The 18,297-nt window shown below is 43.9% G+C and overlaps 1 protein-coding gene across 1 annotated transcript in view; it reads left to right on the forward strand.

The window, feature by feature from the left end:
- The window catches only part of TRIM71 (tripartite motif containing 71), a gene marked incomplete at its 3' end in the record, with an annotated part of 53,160 nt that extends 36,040 nt beyond the window's left edge, over nt 1–17,120 (forward strand). Inside the window, exons 2-4 of the mRNA XM_084280459.1 lie at nt 3,500–3,667; nt 12,904–13,038; nt 15,669–17,120. Coding sequence (XP_084136585.1) covers nt 3,500–3,667; nt 12,904–13,038; nt 15,669–17,120 — 1,755 coding nt within the window. The remainder of the gene's footprint in view (nt 1–3,499; nt 3,668–12,903; nt 13,039–15,668) is intronic.
- Nucleotides 17,121–18,297: the final 1,177 nt, after the last annotated feature.

An 18,297-nucleotide genomic window follows, 5' to 3' on the forward strand; every position in this document is an offset into this window, starting at 1 on the left:
GAAGAGGCACCAGTGTTTATATTTAAACATTATTAATTGCTTAATGATTACTACCAAAACCAACCCAATTAATTAAATGCAATTTACACAATTCTGAATTGCTTTGAAATGAAATCTCTCTGCTTTCTTCTCCTTTCTCTTTCCTTGTTGTCTATCAGAACATTTGTATAGTTTGGAAAAAACACTGTGTTTGAAGGATTCTGCTTTTAAAGCAGTGTTTTATATGTTTGGGAAAAGCAAAATTAATGGTACAGCAGTTAATTTATAATTTGGATCTCTTGACTGCATTATCTCTGTCTCTTCAGACAATGTGTGTGGGGGAGAGTGTTGGTACTTTTAAGTACTGATTTTTGTAATTTCTTTTTTTATAGATGAGTATCATATTTGGATCTGTTGTGGAAAACGACAAACTATTCTCTTGCCCATTCACATTTCAATTCCAGTCCTGTTAGCTGTTGTATAATGAGCACAGAAGAAGCAGTGTGTTATATTAACAGCGGAACTGAAATTTGGGGTAAAGAACTTCCAGTGATGTGTGTGACACCTTTGTAGCAGTGACCTAGGGACTGGGATGGAAGCAGGCTCAAGTGTAACAATAGCGTGCACAGGCAAGCTGGATGCTGTGCGCCAGGCTCCATGAGCCCAACTGGTATGTGGCCCTTGCTGTTGCACCCTGCACATTCTCTGGGAGGGTGGTCCCAATGTTGGGTAGAACAGCTTCTTAGGTGCTCCCAAAGATGAGTTGACCATGAGAGAACTGCCTGTCTTGTACCTCTGACAGGTTTGGGGGTTCTGTGGTAGTCATTGTGTTCAAAAAGGAGTTATGGGTGCAAAGTGGAGCATAGGACATTCCATGTGAACGTAAGAACTGTTTTCACTGTGAGGATGACAGAGCACTGGAATAGGCAGCCCAGAGAGGTTGTGGAGTTGTCTCCCCTGGAGATATAAAAAACCCGCCTGGACATGTTCTTGTGTGACCTAATCTAGGTGATGCTGCTCTGATAGGGGGTTGGACTAGATCTTCAGAGGGGTTTTTTTTTCCCAACCCCTAACATTCTGTGATTCTGTGAAAGGAGTTTCTAGGGGTTCCTTGTTCAGCCAGCTTCAAGATGACTCTGCCAGTTCACTAGTCACTTTCCACACTGATTAAGCATTTGTGCTTTCTCATGTGTGTATTTAAGGTGGCCACTGTTTTAAATACCAGTGTAATGATGGAGGCCAGTCCATCACTGTCCTGCTTCCCCCGCTTCTCTTTGCCCCCAAGCCTGTTAACTCTGTTGTTCTCGGATTTTAAATTTTTCACCATTTTGCTTACTAAGAAACAAATGTGAGGCTGTATCAGTGGCTTTGTAGTGTTTACCTAAAAGACTTTCCCCCTGCTGTGTCGGATGTAATCTGCATATTTCTGAAGTGAAATGAATGGCTCTTCTCTCCTCATTCTAAACTCTGGAGTGATGTTTTCCACCACATTTTGGTGGGTGGCAAGAAGCAAGTGAACAGCTTAAACTTAGTTTCTCTTTGGTTTGAACGGCTAGATGACTCTTTACCGCCAGAGGCTGTTACCTTGCAGGAGTGCCTGAGTGACAGGTCTGATCTGTGGTGCTTCACCAATCTTTTGCTTCTGGTTTTGAGTATTTTTGAAGACAGATTTTACTTGCTTCTAGACTCCCAGTTCATATGGTCGCCATTTTCCATTCAGCCGCCCTGATTGAGGCCCCGAATCCCTGCTGTATGTTTTCAAAGTATATCGGATTCATATGACTTCATTTGATACCTTGTCTTGGTTTTCATTCTCTCTCAACTTCTCAGTTGTTTAAGTGGAGTCAGTCAGCAACGTGTAATAAACATTCCCTGTAATTTCAACAGCAAAATTACAGAACTGCAGGAGCAAGTGAACATTGTGTACGGATACAGACAACCGCAGCGTAAGAACAAGGAGCCAGCTAGTTGAGGAAGATGATGTATTTGAATAACACATTTCAGAGCCAAGACAGCTTTTTACTACTTTACAGAAGACTGAGGATCTGAGAACACTGCTTGAGGGTTTAGTGTTCGAACAGAAGCAACATGAGAGTCTGTTCCAGTTTCCCTACGGCAAAACTGAACTCTGAGAAGAAAGTTTTGGTAAAATCTGACACGTGTGCACAAATGCACACATACCTCTTTGAGAAACTAATCCGTATACCACTTCAGCTGTTGCATTTATAGGAGCTTAAAATGTCACTTCATGCAGCACAGGCAATCTGAGGGAATCACCTGTCCTGTTCTCCCCCCTTCCTTTGGACAGAAAAGGAAAAGGGGATGTTGTGCACCATGTCATGAGCTGTTAGTTGGAATTGTGAGTGGGTGGCAGCTGTGAGAAGACAGGTGTATCAAATACTTCTCCAGTCTTTTTTTCTGATCTTGCTCCTTTCTGTGAGGTAGCTTTCCAGTAGCTGGTGATGGGGAAAAATGTTTGTTGTATGAAACCTTGTTTGCTGTTGTGTGCTGAGGTTTTGGCTCTTCCATAGTCAGCTAGATTTTCTAACGCTACAGTCTCACAAAAATAGTGTGTGTAGTTAAGAGCAAGACTTGGACTACAGAACCTGTGTTGAAGTGTTGAACTTCTTCACTTGCATCTTTGAAAACAAAACAGCTGATTTCTCTGCTTGCCTCTTGAGAACACATGCTTCCAGGAAGATGCTCTTTCTGTGTGCTGCTTCCCTCTGCTGGGTGGAATGGGAACAGTCCTGCTGATGAATGCCTCCAGCTTCCTTGGGTAACATCTTGTGTTAAGACTTCCATTGTGATTCGATTGTGGGGGGTTTAGGTGCTTTGTGAGTAGAATGGGGCTGTAGTGGTTACCCACAGACCACTTGTAGCATTCGTGCTAATGTTCAGTCTTGTTCTGCAACTGATGCACCTCTGAATCTCATTAGCATAGGAACACTATGTCATAGCAAAGGTGCTTTGCTTTGCTATTGGGAGCAGCAGAAGGGAGCCTTGCCTAATACTGTCACTACCCCGAACATAAGGGATTTCCATAATTTGGGAAAAAAAAACAGATGATGGATGTTCTTAATGTGCATACTTTGTTTTCCCCTTATGGGAGGTGGGTGTGTTGGTGCTGCAGTGATTATGAAATGACCTACTTAAGGGAATGTGGTGTTTGTGTATGCAGGAAAAGTCTTCACCTGAAACTTGCCATACATGACATGTCCAATCTGCAAGTGTTGGCAGATGGTTTCCGCTCTTGAGAGGAGCTGATGTGGACACTCTTCCTAGTATTGTATTGCAAAGAAAACAATGACACTTCCATCTAACTGTACGAGTCTGATCTGGAGCTTACTGGGAAGGATAGCTCTTCCTCTGTGGAGAAGCTATTGTGAAGTCTTTGCCTATTGCTGCTGCCTCTAGCCACCTTCCTTACAGTTGAGCTGTTGGAATTTTTTTTACATCCTGGTGCTATTTTCTCTTCAATTCTTCATCACATAGTGATACAGATATTTTTTTCTTCTAGGTACTGCATTTCTACTGTGATACCTGTTCTGTCCCCATATGTCGGGAATGTACCATGGGACGACATGTGGGTCACAGCTTTATCTACCTCCAAGATGCCCTTCAGGACTCCAGGACTCTCACCATTCAGCTCCTGGCAGATGCTCAGCAAGGACGACAGGCTATTCAAGTAAGATACTCCCAATTTAAGTACTTTATCTCTCCCCCCTCCTTCTTCCCCCACAGCTTGTCTGTTACAGGGCAAGGTGTCAAGGCATAAAACTCTGCTTCTGCTGTCAGTCTTCTCACCCCTTCTGTTCTCTCAGATCTGACAGAAGTGGCTGTGGAGCTGAAAACAAAGTGCTGTTATATGAATTTTGCATTCTTGCAGCATAAGCCTGTCATGTAAATCACAATATATATGAATCTCGGTGCAAACACGCTCGAGCCTGAAGCATTTTGAAGAAAGTTCTGATCTTGTATAGCAGTGCCAAGCCTGGCTTTGTTTTTACAACTGAGACTTGCTTTCAGCTGTTTTTCATGCCTGTACAGTATCTAGCACTGGAGCTACCTATGACTCTTGTCTTCAGTGTTACCACCAAATAGTAATCAGCTGTTGGGTTAGTGCAAAACTCCTGACCTGCCTGTGCAGAGGATGTAGAGCTGTCTCCATACAAGGAGTACTCCGCACACAGAGGGATACTCTGTAGCTGCCTATTACTGCATCCTACCTCAGCTGCATTTTGTAATACAGTTATAAATACAAGGAAGGTAGTACAGTGCTTCCAACTACAGAAGTAATTTACGTAGGGAATTAACTTGCAGGGTTAGGTAGCTCGTTACTTTTGCTAAATAATACCAAGTTGTAAGTATGATTTGATATTAGTAGTAGTTTTGCCTATGTAAAGAGACTTTGGATAGGGGAAAGCATCATCAGAAAAACCAAACAAACCTGTTGTCCACTCATCATTGCTTGTTTCTAGTAGATGAGGATTTGAGTGGTTCTCTTAAGTTTTCATAGTACACAAAATCCTTTCTTTTGCTGTTGGCAGTGACTAATGTAGAGTCAGTCTCTCCTACCTCATCTTCCTGCAGCACTGCACAATTCCTGTGTATTCTAGGCAGGTTACTAAATGTCAGGCTTTTGTGTCTTGGACTGGTTGTTCTGCAGTTGGATCCCTTTGTGATGTGACATTTCTTTCTCGCTATGACTTTTAGCCTGTCAGCTTGTTCAGTGGGACAGGAGCAGCTAACTTTTCTCTCATTCCACAATTACAAAGACTTAATAAAATTAGTATTGTGATAGCTTGTGATGTTAACTTACTACAGAACAGCAAACACAAAGTTTTTTGGAGCTGGATGGCAAATTTAAAGCTCCATCTTACAGACTCCTGCAAACTTTAGCTTGTTCCAAGACTTGGTTTAAATTGGATCATGAGGCTCTTCAGCAGTATCCATGCCGGAACATTTCACATGTCCCCAAAATGAGCAAGAGGGAAGGGCTTATGCTAGTTTCAAGAACCTCACTGGTGCAGTGTTCTGAATTTCTTGAGGCTGTCCTAGACAAGGGCTTGTCTGCTAGTAATTAAATTACTGCTTTTGACCTTCAGGGTTCTTAATCTTCTCACTAGTGTGGATAAATCATCTAAGGGACTGCCTCTTGGAGCAGGAACTAGCAGAATATCATTCAGTACCGCTCTACTGCTATTGCATGCATGCTTTTGTGCCTGCTTGCTTCCTACTGAGTTTATTTTTCTCGTTTACCCTGTTTTCTTCTGGCTTTTTTGTTGGAGGCTCCTGCCATTGTGGTGAGCTGACTGATGGTACAGGTGAAGGATGGGTGGTACTGGCTAGGTTCAAGTAACAAGCAGCTCAGCTGAACTTAGCTTGTGCAGTTTTGCCCTGCTGTAGCTACAGCTCCTCCAGTAAGAGGGGAAGGGTTAACTGGGCAGCTTGTGTAAAGATTCTGTAAAATGAACTGTTTTTTTCAAGAGCTGGGTTGTTTTGTTAGTTCAGTGGGCTTTTTAATCTGTGCTGCTTTACAGAAAAAGGGTAGCGAGCAAGCAGCTCAGTGATCAAGCCCGAGGAGGTGGTAATCTCTGTCTATGCAGGAAGGACTGTACAACTAAAGACAACAGCTACATGAGCAATGTCAGCAGCAACTGCAAGAGCACCTCTGAAAGGTTGATTCAATGAGCCTGCTGCTTAGGAAAGCTTTCATGGAGCAAGAGCTGTCCTTGTTCTTGGGACTGTAGGGCTGTGGAGCTACATAACATTTGGAAACGGTCAACAGAGAATTAAAGGCCAGTACGAACTACAATGTGAACAACTTGGACCAGAGCTCTAAGAGTCTTGAAAAGTAATAGGTGTAGTAACAACACTTATTAGTGGGACTGATTGATACTGTTGTACTAGTGGCTCTTATTAGTGTCTGAAAGCGATAGCTCTCTGACATGAGATGTTGAGGATGGATGAGGAGGGGTGGTTAAGAGTAAAGGGGAAAAGGTGGAATTTGAAGGGTGTTTCAGGAGAGGAAACCAGGCCATGAGTCAACTGGCTGGAGAGTATCTGGTTAACCAAAGTTGAAGGCTTTTAGGAAGAAATGTTTATTTAAACTCTTCCTGCAGCTTTGGAGGAAAGATTGTTTTTCAGACTTAAAAAAAAAATGCTGTGAGTTGAGATACATTTCAGCCTCTTGATCCACTGAAGCTTGATCTAGTCTGTCACTCCTGAAAACTCCAAACCTCACTTTTCAAAGGAGCTGAAGTCCTCTGTAAGAAATAATAAACCTGGCAGCAGGAGGCTTGCTTTTTTTTTTCCCCCTCAGGGAGGTTCTGCAATAATGGAACGCTGCTCCTGCTTCCCTGCACTGGTCCTGGCCCAGATGATGTGTTTCTAGGCCTTTCCGTAGCACAGGAACTTGTGGTTGTATGCCTGAGTGGTGAGCTGGTCCAGCTGGAAGGATAACCTCTCTGTAGGGTTATTTTTTGGCTGGTTTACTGCAGCGCTAGACGGTGCCAGGGAACGGAGTGGACCAGCACTGTTGGCTTGTAGGACATCTTTCTTGTGTCTCAGTGGAAAGCTGTCCTCCCTGCTGGGATGGGATACTTTCCTAGCCTCTTCAGCATGTGAATTGCCTCACATGATGATCGGGTGGGGTGAAGCAGGCCTACTGCCTTTCTATATGGGGGAACTCGTCCTGCAGCCTCGTTTTACCTCATGGACATGCACACTTAGCTGTCTTCTTTCAGAATTTTTTCCAAGGACCAGGCCACAAACTGAACGTAAATCTGTTATGATGAAAGATAGATGGCTTCTTCAAATGTCATGTGCTTAAAATACATCTATACATGTGTAATTGTATATATGTATGTGTGTAATCTAATGCACTTGCGTAACAGTAAAGGCCTGGGTGCTTATTCCCATCTAGAATCAGTTTCCAGGTGAATGTGTTAAAATACTATTTGATCTCTGTGTGTCAGTTCTTAAGTGGTTTTACTGGAAACGGAGTTCTTTATTAGCTGAGCCTGTAACTGGTTTTACTGGGATGTTTGACAGTGCAGGCTTACACGTGTACATTTGTGGTGAGCCTGGTCATGCGCAGAACAGAGGGGCCCCCCACTCTCTTACCTACCAGCACGAAAGATTTAGGAGTTGGTGGTAAGGTGGGTCAGCCATTAAGGCAGTACCTCTTCCCTCCCAAACTGGAGGAGGTGATGTGAAGTAGATTAACAGTCTTATTCTAGGGAAAGGGAGGGGGAGGGAGGTACTGCAAGAAACTTAGCCAGACAGAGGAGGAAGCTGATCTGTTTGTTGCTCTGAGCCTCTGCCCTTCAGTGGAAGCTTCCCAGTGGGTTGCCATATGGATCTGTGCTGCCAGGAGGCTGATACCTGAGAAGGATGGCACCACTGTACTGCAAGGGATCATTCCGGGCTTGTCACAGTGAGTTAGCTCAGGCACCCTGTGTGTGGCTTTGAAGTCAGGCTTGCAGGTTTAAGAATCTGAAATGAAGCTTTGAAAACAAAGTGGAGTTAGCTGTGCTTTTCTAAAGTTGGGGTATGTATTGGCAGAGGCCAAATGTCTTTGTACTTCCAGTTACTGGTTTGGTTTGTGTCTTGGAGTCCTTCAGTGTAAGGTACGAGCAGATGGCTATTGGGGAAGGTGGATTTGACATGTGTTACTGTCCAAACTATGGTTCTGCCGGAGCTTTTAGGCAGAAAGTCTGTTCTTACAGTACAAACCAAAGTTGGTTGGTTTCTGCCACGAGTTAGCCTGGCCTCTAGCCCTCGCTCCATCAAAGCCTCTTCTAAATCTATTGTTAGTTGAGAATTTTTCTTTAAGTGAGAATTGGCTGAAACCTTTAAATTGGTCCAACTACTGTGACTTGTGCTACAGCTGCACCAGTATCACTGCTGAAGCTATTAATCCTACTGTCCTTATTGCAACTGTACATTATATATTCCAATTCTTCAAGTATAAGAACATTAGGAAGTTTATATCCAGTTCTTGATGCTGGAGAAAACTGGCTGTTACGCCCTGGTTTTTATCCTGCTGTGTAACAGTGCTAAGTAATTGGAAAAGTTCTCTGAAACAAGCCCTCTGTATCTTTTTGTTACCATAAGGGACTGAAAACAAACTGTTTATGGGTGGAACACCTTTAGTGTTTGGTGGAAGAGGGCCAATGAGATGGATGGAAAGATTTCTTTAAGCTTTTTGTATTTAGTATGTTTTAAAAAGCTAGAGAGGGTTTGCCAGAGAATATGTACCTCAAAGCTTTATATTCCTTCAAGTAGGAAACTTCCTCTTAAATTCCTTAGTGTTTAAAGGGTAAATCCTCCATATTGATGTAGGGAAGTGTCTAGTGAAGGTTCTTTAGCTGTTACCTGTTGTCTGTGTACTGCTGAAATACAGAAGAAAACTAAGCTTGCTTTCAAGTTTGAATTTCCCCCCCGAGGTTTGCTTTTTCACTGGAAAACCTAGACTAGCAAAATTAAACATTGCAATTAATGCCTGAAAAATTGTCACCCTCCCATCCTTGGATGGATTGAATCAAAAATCCTCAGAGCTTTCAAAACATGCTGATGCAAACTAGTGTTGATGAGTTGAAATAGTTCCCATAAGCATCCTCCACATACCTTGTGGTGTTGCCATAGCAGCATGTTGTGCCACAAGTTCTTCCAATGGGTAGTTTTCTAACTGAATTGATATAATCTAACATCATGGTTTAGCACCTGGATTACCAGGCTGTGCTGTTTGAGACCTAAGTTAGCCTCTTTGACTGCTGCGTGGACGGAGCTGTGGCCGTGCTGATGTGATTTGGGTAGGGGACTGCAGGAACCATCCAGTAAGGGCATCAGCACCTGTACAGCAGCTCTGCATTTCTTGTTTGTAGTCCCTCAGAACACAAGTTTTTGTAACAGCTTTCTTTCTTTCTCTTGGGGTCCTGTGTGCTTCTGTTCATAATTCTTCACTTAAAAGAAAGCAACAGCAGTGAACACTTGGAGCAAGGATGTTTTCTAGACTATTCCATTTAAATATTACGTAGGAATATTTAAGTTCAGTAAAGATGAAACTGCAGGAAGGTTTTTGAGTTGAAACTCCAGTTTCTGATGTCTAATAGAAGACAGGAAATGTGGAAAGTGCCTGAAAACTTCCATTTCACAGGATGGCAGATCCTGCTTTGAGGCCCTCTAGCCAGCCCAGATACCCAGAAGTACAGCCAAGTTCTAGGATACTGTTTTGCCTACTTCTAGCTCTTGCAGTAGGTTTCCTTGTAGCTGTTTGTAGGTCCACTTGCCATGCCAGAGCCACTGTAGCAAGCTCATACTAGTCTTTTCCCCAGGTGGTCAAGTGTAGCTGAAGTGGCGCTCACAGGGGTGTCCAAAAGGACACCTGAGGTCCAATATGACCTTGCTCTTCCCATCTTACTCAGAATTGGCTGGAGTGTATAGGGACTAGCTGGGCACATCTGGGTCTGCTGTTTTGCTCTGGAAAGCAGTGTTTGATTTTGTGTGGTGTATTGTAGGCACAGCTGCCCTGGTTGCTAGGGTCACTTTTTACATAAGGGTGTGTTTGTGCAAAGCCAGGTCTAAAAAGATAGAAAATGCTGTCTGAATTAATAGGAATAGCTGTATTGAGGCTTCAAGAAAACAGCCTTTTATATTTTGTACAAAATGCCCAGAAAATAAAACCAGTGCATATTTAATAATCCTTATTACATGCTGGGAAACCTGCAAGTGTAGGTAATAGGAAAAGATAATAGTGTGTTTTGCAAGTTGGTTATTGCTATTTGAGGGGTAGCTTTACAGAGAAGAGCAAGAAATCCTGAAATGTGCTGGTAGCAGTAGCTAGTGATAGATGTCTGCATTGCTTTCCTTCATGGAAACACGCTTGTGTGCTCCACTGGAAGCTTGATTTGCAAGGTTTCCTTTTGCTGCAGCCATCTGGAACACATCACCTGCACAAACACTGTCATTACTGAACTCTGGGAAATTGGAAGTTCCAGTTTCAACCCTCAAGTTTGCAAAAGATTCTCCCTCTTCCCCCAACACAAGGCACTGGTGACATCAGTAAGGGAATGGGAAGCGTTTTGGGCATCTTTGGGCCCTGGGAAGTCATGAGTGGATAGGTATGCTTACAAATAGGTGAGTGACGGCCTCACCAGTAGCAGGAAACAAAAATAGTTCTCACATCAAGTTCAGTAGCTCAACCAGATTCTCCACTAAACACAGCCCTTGTCTTCTGTGTGTCCCAAGCATTTGAACTGGTGAACCATCTCATTCACAAGCACCAGCATAATTGTGACATGCCATGGGAAGAGTGTGTCATGAAAGCTCCTTTTCTTTAAAAGTATTTGTTAAAAAGATTGTGTGGTGCCTGACAAGAACAAGAGATGCTGCTGCTTAACATGTTTCCTAAAAACCTGACCTCTCTGAAGAGTTCTGCATGGGAAATGCCTGTAGAACAGCAGGAGAGTTATTGTCACAGCAGAGCTGCAATATCTTGGAGTAATCAAAGAGAGCAAGGGATTTCCATGTGAAGAAGGCTCACAAGAGCTGTACTCGAAGCTCTTGGCTTTTGCTTCAGATGGGTAACTTGCCTGTTGCTGTTCCTCCCCACCATACTACTGCTAGTGCCTGCCACTGTGTCTGATGCTGGCTAGCCTCTCCCCTCCCTGGGCTGCTGCAGCCTGCCTTGGCAGAGCATGGGGTCATGTTAATTTAGCCAAACTTTGCCAATACTCAGGGCAGTGTTAAAACTTCCCACTGTGTTTTGATGAGCCATCACCAAGGCTTTCCTGCTTACGCAGATAGGCTCTGCTAGAAGATGATAGAGGGATTGGGGTATTAAGGCTGTCCATGAGTTTGAAGACATTCCCTGTTAAAAATTTAGGGAAGATGTGTAACCTGGGAGTTGCATGAAGAAGGAACAGCAGAAAGGCACGCTCCTCTGAGCCCTGTGCTGCAGAGGGGCTGTCAAGTAGTGCTATATTTCTCTGCCAGTTTGCAGGAGACCTCTTTGGTTTAAAGATCAGGAAATTTCCATTGTGTTATCTTCTCAAGGTTGTCTTCATCTTGTCTCCAGAGATTTATCTGACAAAGTTAGTCTTTTTCTTCCATTTCTCGACTTCTTTATGACTTGAAAGAATGCATCTAATTCAAATTAGTTGTCTTAAAATAAAACTACCTGGAATGAAAGTGTCCAAGTAACAGTACATTCCTGGATATATGCTTTATTATTCCCATTGTTTGTGTAAAGTAAATGCTGTTGAACTCTCCATATCAGAGTTTTGGAAATATTAATAACTAATTAAAACCCAAAAAGCACTGTCTGGCTTTCTAGGCAAAGATGGATCACATCTGATAGTCCACAGGTCGCAGAGGGTGGTTCTTAGATTGAAGCATTCTGATATACAGAATTAAATTGAGGATATTTTCCTTTAAGGTCCTGATCGTACAGTAAAGCCTTTAAAATATATTTTTACCCACTTTATCAAGCCTCCATTTCTGAAGATTAAAGATGTTTTCTGCCAGTGTTCCAAGGCTGCCGAGTCTTAAACAACTCACAGGTTCTGAAATGAACTGGTTCCTCAGACTGGAGTGAAAGTAAAGTCTGTTTAAAATGTCGTATTTAAAACCAAATACCCGTGGCTATTTCCATGGCTTTTGTTACCTAACGTGGAAAATGAAGGTGAGTTTGAGTTCTCAGCAGCCAAGCTGCAGCAGTCGTGTGTAGTGTGCTGGTAGAGGTTTAGATGTCTTGTGTATGTTTAATATTAAAATTACAGAAAAATTATGATGTGCCAAAATTACAAAGAGGAAGCAAATACTTCATGGTACCAGGTCTTGTCCAATGCCCCTGTTCAAGCAAGGACACCTAGACCAGTTGCCCAGAACGCTGTCTAGGTGGCTTTTTAATATCTCCAAGGCTGAAGAACTCCACAACTTTCCTGGGCAACCGGTGCCAGTGCTCAGTCAGCCTTACAGTAAGAAAAGTGTTTCCTGATGTTTAGAGAGAACTGCCCGTAGGCTCTGGTCCTACCACTGGAAAGGGCCTGGCTCCATCCTCTTGGCATCCTCCCCTCAGGTACTTGCCTAAGATCTCCTCCCCAGCCTTCTTTTTAGGCTAAATATCCCCATGTAACGTTTTGTTCTAGAGTTTTGTAACTACAGGATTGTTTTTTAACCTCACAGCCTCACCTGCACGTAATGCTGGCTCACTGCATGACAGTGTTGAAAAGATTCCGTTAACTGATGCTGTTGAACCTTTTCCATTGGGAAGTGTGATCCTGCGGATCTGCCTGTGTATTTGCAGAATGCTGCTACAGAATGGCTTTAAAATGCTGGTGGTGTGAGGTTACATTGGATAAGAGTTTGGTCTATCCAAGGTGTGAATAACTATATGAATGCTTTTTAATGGTAGACAGATACCTAATCGTTGCTTTTATTTTAAAATCAGTTAGCTTCCTGTTGTTAGGCGTATTTCTGCAGCTCATATGCTTAGGTAAATCAATCTGTTCCCTTCAGTGTAATAGCTTGCTAGAGGCAGAACCGTTGCATTACAACAACCTGAACTGTTTTGAGGGACAACAGAAACTTCAGCTTTTCCAAGTCAAACATGACTGTGAGTTTCTGTGTGAGTTTATGCTAGCTGCTTGCTTGTATCACACAGGGAATTCAGCCCTGTGGTCTTGGTGCATGGCACAATGCGGTATAAAATCCATATAATGTATCTTGTTGTCAAGTCTTCAGATTCTGGTCTGTGAAGTGGATGAAGGCCTGGTAAACAAACCCCAACCAAATAAACAACCAACTTTATGCCTTCACTGAGGCGGTAGTGAAAATGTAAGCAACAGTGCCTTGATGCGTTTCTGACTTAGTTTGGTTGAACCCTGAGCACATTTGTCTTTTCTTTTCTCTCCCCAGCTGAGTATTGAACAGGCCCAGGCTGTGGCAGAGCAGGTTGAGATGAAAGCAAAGGTGGTACAGTCTGAAGTCAAAGCAGTGACTACGAGACATAAGAAAGCCTTGGAAGAGCGGGAGTGTGAGCTGCTCTGGAAGGTATGGACTTCAGATTTGTGGTTTGAGCTGCTGACAAGTGCCTTTTCGAATGAACCTCTGCTGTTTAATTCTGATACCCTCCCAAGGAATGCTGAATTGAAACAGTGCAGTTCACTCTGAACTCGTCTTTCTTATAGGTAGCAGGCTGCTGGCTTCTCATCCATGTTATTTTTGTGCCGAAGGTATCTCAGTCTGAAACTGGTGGGGTTTTTGTAGAGACTGCAGTATCCTCAGGAGCTCAGCCCCACGGGTGGGGTGGGCACTCCCCCTGCTGGCACAGCAGCTCTGCCTCCCACCTCACCTTTAAGCACCACTTTTAACCAGTGCCTTCAAAACCTCTTTAATATGCTGCTGTAGAATCAGGTCCTGTAGTATTTGGGTTTTCTTATGTGGTCCCCTTCCCATAAACAAAGGAGAGGAGCAAAGCTGTATGTGCTGTGTCCTCTTTCAGAAAAGGCCAGTGGAAATTCTGCGAGACGTAAATGTCATTGTTTCCCACACCTAAAAATTTAACTCTCAACACAAGGTAGTGTGCCTCTGATTTTGGTATTTTTCACCAGTAGAAAAAAAGAGCATGCTTTAAAGAGTATCTGCACAATCCCAAACTCCTGCACTCACTTCAGCCATGATGCTTGTGTGGGATTTTGAGAGGAGGAAAGGAAGTAATAGCAAAACTTCTGACTCTGGAAAGATAACTTAGTGGTCGTGTTTCTTCTCTGCTTGTTTAGCATGAGTTAGTTTGGATTGGCACTGTGGGCCCCACTTGTAGAATTGAACAGAAACGCATTCTGCTGTTAGATTAGGTCTTTTAGATCAGTGAGTCAGACTTGACTTGTCCCACAGCCACAAGTTTAGGAATAAATTGAGAGTGTTCCTCTAATAAGCAGTTGCAGCCAATAGTGTGGCAGGAAAGCAGGTACTGCTTGCCTGCTGCTTACGTGAGCAGAGCTAGGCAGGATGACACGAACCTGTGGTTGGTGAGGCAGATGCTGCTAAGAAGTAGCCCCATCCTGTTGGAAGTACTTCCCTGCCTTTTCTCCATCAACAGTGGTAAAAACAGTAACTCTGTTTTAATAGCTGTTGCCAGAAAAGTGACCACTCCAGTAAGTTTCATTGTATGGAACTAGTCTAGTTACAGTGAGAACAATCCTCTGAGAGAAGTTTGATTTTCTGTAGCTTTGATGGTCAGTGACAAGATTAAAAATGCACTTTATGAAGTCACTGTGCTTCTAATGCTGCTTTTTCTAGGGAGTGAGGGAGATGAGTTCGCTTTGCACTGTTACCTTGGCAGCCTTCTCCTTTGCGGTATTCCTGGTACAGGAGAATTAAGAACAGCCCCTAAGCAATTTAGGTCCCAGGAGGCTGAATAAATGCACTTTATTGGAATGTCTGCACTGTGAGAGCAAGTTCTCTTCAGGTTATAAAGCATTATCTTAAGATGGAAATTTGGTGGTGGCAAATCATTCTAGCAAAAAAAACCCCCAAACCTGTGAGGGTATTAAGTCCTCATGTGAATTGTTAATAATTTGGGCTATCAGAGCTGAAACCTAAGATTAGTAATCTGTTAGAAATATATTGGAGAAGGGGGTCTCTGACTTTAAGTTGGTAAAACCTTCATGCCTTAACTTTAAATGAAATACCATGTTTGTACATCTGTTATCTAGTCAGACAGCAAGTTATCCCTCATTAAAACGCATTGCTGCTACTGTTCTGCAGCCAAGCAGGTATTCAGACATAAGGAAATGTATTTCTGCAACAATAAAGCAATTACATGTTTCATTAGTTTTACAAGGCAGGTGTCTTTGCCAGATGGTCAAAGTGATTTTTCACAAGTAAGGATAAGCACGGGCTTAGATAAAATAGTTACAAACAAACCATGTTTTGCTTGAGCTTCACTCCCCCAAGCAGGGATTGGCAGCAACCTTCTGTGTCATTTGACATTATAAAGCATCCTGCTGTAAAGCACTAGCTGGGCATGACTACCAATATCTGCAAGAAAATACTAAAATAATTGGACCCTAAAAATCCCTGGAGAATAGATGTCTGGCATTACCCAGTCACATCAAAATGGTTCTGGCAGGCAGGGGAATGACAGGAGCTCACGTACATCAGCTGATGCTGGCTCCTAGCCTCAGCCTTGTGCGATAACAGCTGACCTTCTGAAATTGGTCTCAATTCTGGTTAGAGAAGCCTCAGCCCTTGCTCTTGAGAGCCTACAGTGTAACCTCTGTTCTCCCTGGAGTCTTCTAAATAAGACCTACCTTCCAGACCATCTGTCAAGTACCTTGCAACTAGAAAGCAGAATTGCATTTGAGGAAGCAAATCATTATTAGCACGCAAGTGACTGCCTTTCACATGACACTCTGATGCAGCAGATCTGCAGAGTACGAAGGTACGAGTCTGCTGGAGGGTGGGAGAGAACAGTAACCCTGAATTTGGATAAGTACCACTTTTCCTCACTTCTCTTCATCGCAGCTCTGAGGCTTCTTCAGCAGCTCTGTGTCAACATACTGCAATGACTGCACAGCTCTTTCTTTCATGTAGAATGCCACATTAGAAATGTTTGTGTTACAGGCTGTCTTTCCTGGTGTAAGTGTGTTTTTTCTCTTCTCTGTCCCCTGCCCCAAAAGGTGGAAAAGATTCGACAAGTCAAGGCTAAGTCACTCTACTTGCAAGTTGAGAAGTTGCGTCAGAACCTAAACAAGCTGGACAACACCATTAGTGCTGTTCAGCAGGTCCTGGAGGAGGGTCGCACCATGGATATTCTCTTGGCTCGGGACCGCATGCTGGCTCAGGTGCAGGAACTGAAGAATGTGAGAGGTCTTCTCCAGCCACAGGAAGATGACAGGATCATGTTCACCCCCCCTGACCAGGCATTGTATATGGCCATTAAATCAATGGGCTTCGTCAGCAGTGGGGCGTTCGCTCCTCTGACCAAAGCCACTGGGGAAGGCCTCAAACGTGCTCTGCAGGGCAAAGTGGCTTCTTTCACAGTGATAGGCTATGACCACGATGGTGAGCCTCGCCTCTCGGGAGGTGACATGATATCTGCAGTGGTGATGGGCCCGGATGGAAATCTTTTCGGGGCAGATGTCAGTGATCAGCAGAACGGGACCTACCTGGTCAGCTATCGTCCACAGCTAGAGGGAGAGCACCTGGTATCCGTGATGATGTGCAACCAACACATTGAGAACAGCCCCTTCAAAGTGGTGGTGAAATCTGGGCGCAGCTATATAGGCATCGGGCTGCCGGGGCTCTCCTTCGGCAGCGAGGGAGACAGCGATGGCAAACTCTGCCGCCCCTGGGGAGTGAGCGTAGACAAAGAAGGCTACATCATTGTTGCTGACCGCAGTAATAACCGAATCCAAGTGTTCAAACCGTGCGGGACTTTCCATCACAAGTTTGGCACGCTGGGCTCCCGGCCCGGCCAGTTCGATCGCCCTGCTGGGGTGGCCTGTGACATCTCGCGTAGGATCGTTGTGGCCGACAAGGACAATCATCGCATCCAGATTTTCACGTTTGAGGGGCAGTTCATTCTGAAGTTTGGGGAGAAAGGAACCAAGAACGGGCAGTTCAATTACCCATGGGATGTGGCCGTCAACGCAGAGGGCAAGATCCTGGTCTCTGACACGAGGAACCATCGCGTGCAGCTGTTCGGGCCCGACGGTGTGTTTCTCAACAAGTACGGCTTCGAAGGGGCGCTCTGGAAGCACTTTGATTCCCCCCGAGGTGTGACTTTCAATCACGAGGGCCACTTGGTAGTGACAGACTTCAACAACCATCGCCTTCTGGTCATCCATCCAGATTGCCAGTCAGCACGCTTTCTGGGCTCGGAGGGCACCGGGAACGGGCAGTTCCTGCGCCCGCAGGGAGTGGCGGTGGATCAGGAGGGGCGCATCATCGTGGCCGATTCCAGGAACCACCGGGTGCAGATCTTCGAGTCGAATGGTAGCTTTTTATGCAAGTTTGGCACTCAGGGAAGCGGCTTTGGTCAGATGGACCGTCCTTCAGGTATCGCCGTCACCCCCGACGGCATGATTGTTGTGGTCGACTTTGGAAACAATCGAATTCTCGTCTTCTAATCTGTGTTTGAATTGGGAAGAAACTGTCTCAGGGAAATTCTTCTAAGAGAAAATGAAAAAAAAATACAACGTTAATTCAAACCTACCTCATCTTTAATTTTTTTACAGATGAATGTACTTATCTTTTCTGCAGGGAGTGAGCCTGTAAAGTTAAATTCTATCTACCTCATCGTCCTCCCTTCCCTCCCCGGTTTCTCTCTCCCCTTCCCTGTCCCCACATACTCACAGTTCAGAACGATTTACCTCTTTTCCCCCACCCCCAAATCCATGGGGTTTCATGCACAAGCAAGTGTTGCCGTGCACATTAGGTGGTTTGTGTGGTGAGTTCTGTAGAATTAAGCCAAAAAAAAAAAAAGGCGCTCTTTTTTTTTTTTTTAAATGGAGAAAATGGTAGTAAGTGTTTGTAGGGAACTTGTGTTCTTGACCAGACTGCAGTTGTGTGGGTGGGGACATGAGGGGGTAGCACGGGGGGTGGGGGGGGGAGGGAAGGTGAAGGGGAGGGGGGCTTTTGTTTTTTTGAATTGCTGCTGCAGCAGAGAACTTTTTCCTGTTCTCCTTTTATACCTCAGTGTGTTTGATTTACTGGCGAGCACGGTGTCTCGTTCCCAGGCGACTTTGAACGTTTTTGTGAGAGCGAGTGGGATTCACTCGCCAGAAAGAAGAACAAGTTTTGCATCTTTTCTTTGGCATTTCTGTGTATTTTTTTCTGAAACACAGTAATCCAACAGCACAAAGTGAAGCTGATGAAAATGCACAAAGATTTAAGTTTAAACCAAATTGTTCATTTTTGTTTTTTAGTGGCTTAGTGCAGTTGTTGTAAAGTTTAGATGGAAAAGGAAGGCTTCCTTTAATGTATCCTGTCCTTGAGTATTTCTTTTTACCTTTTCACCTGAAAGCTAAATTAGGTTTTAAAAAGTTACTGTTTCTTTTTATCAGTGCATCTGATCTGGATAACAGAAGAGGTTACAAGGAGCATTGAAATGGGGGGGAGAATCAAACCCTTTTACCTATGAGATGACTAGCTTTTCTTTCCCCTCCCCATAGAGAGACTTTAAGGGAATAAACTTTGAATTTGTTAGAACAGAGAAGTGGTACCTTTTTCCAAAAGTAAGAAATTAAGCACAGCTTTGGAGATTCAGGGTGTGTTTTGGAGAAGTCAATGAGGTTTGTTATTTTG

Source organism: Gallinula chloropus, assembly GCF_964237585.1.
Source record: "Gallinula chloropus genome assembly, chromosome: 2".
In the NCBI taxonomy this organism is placed as follows: Eukaryota; Metazoa; Chordata; class Aves; order Gruiformes; family Rallidae; genus Gallinula; species Gallinula chloropus.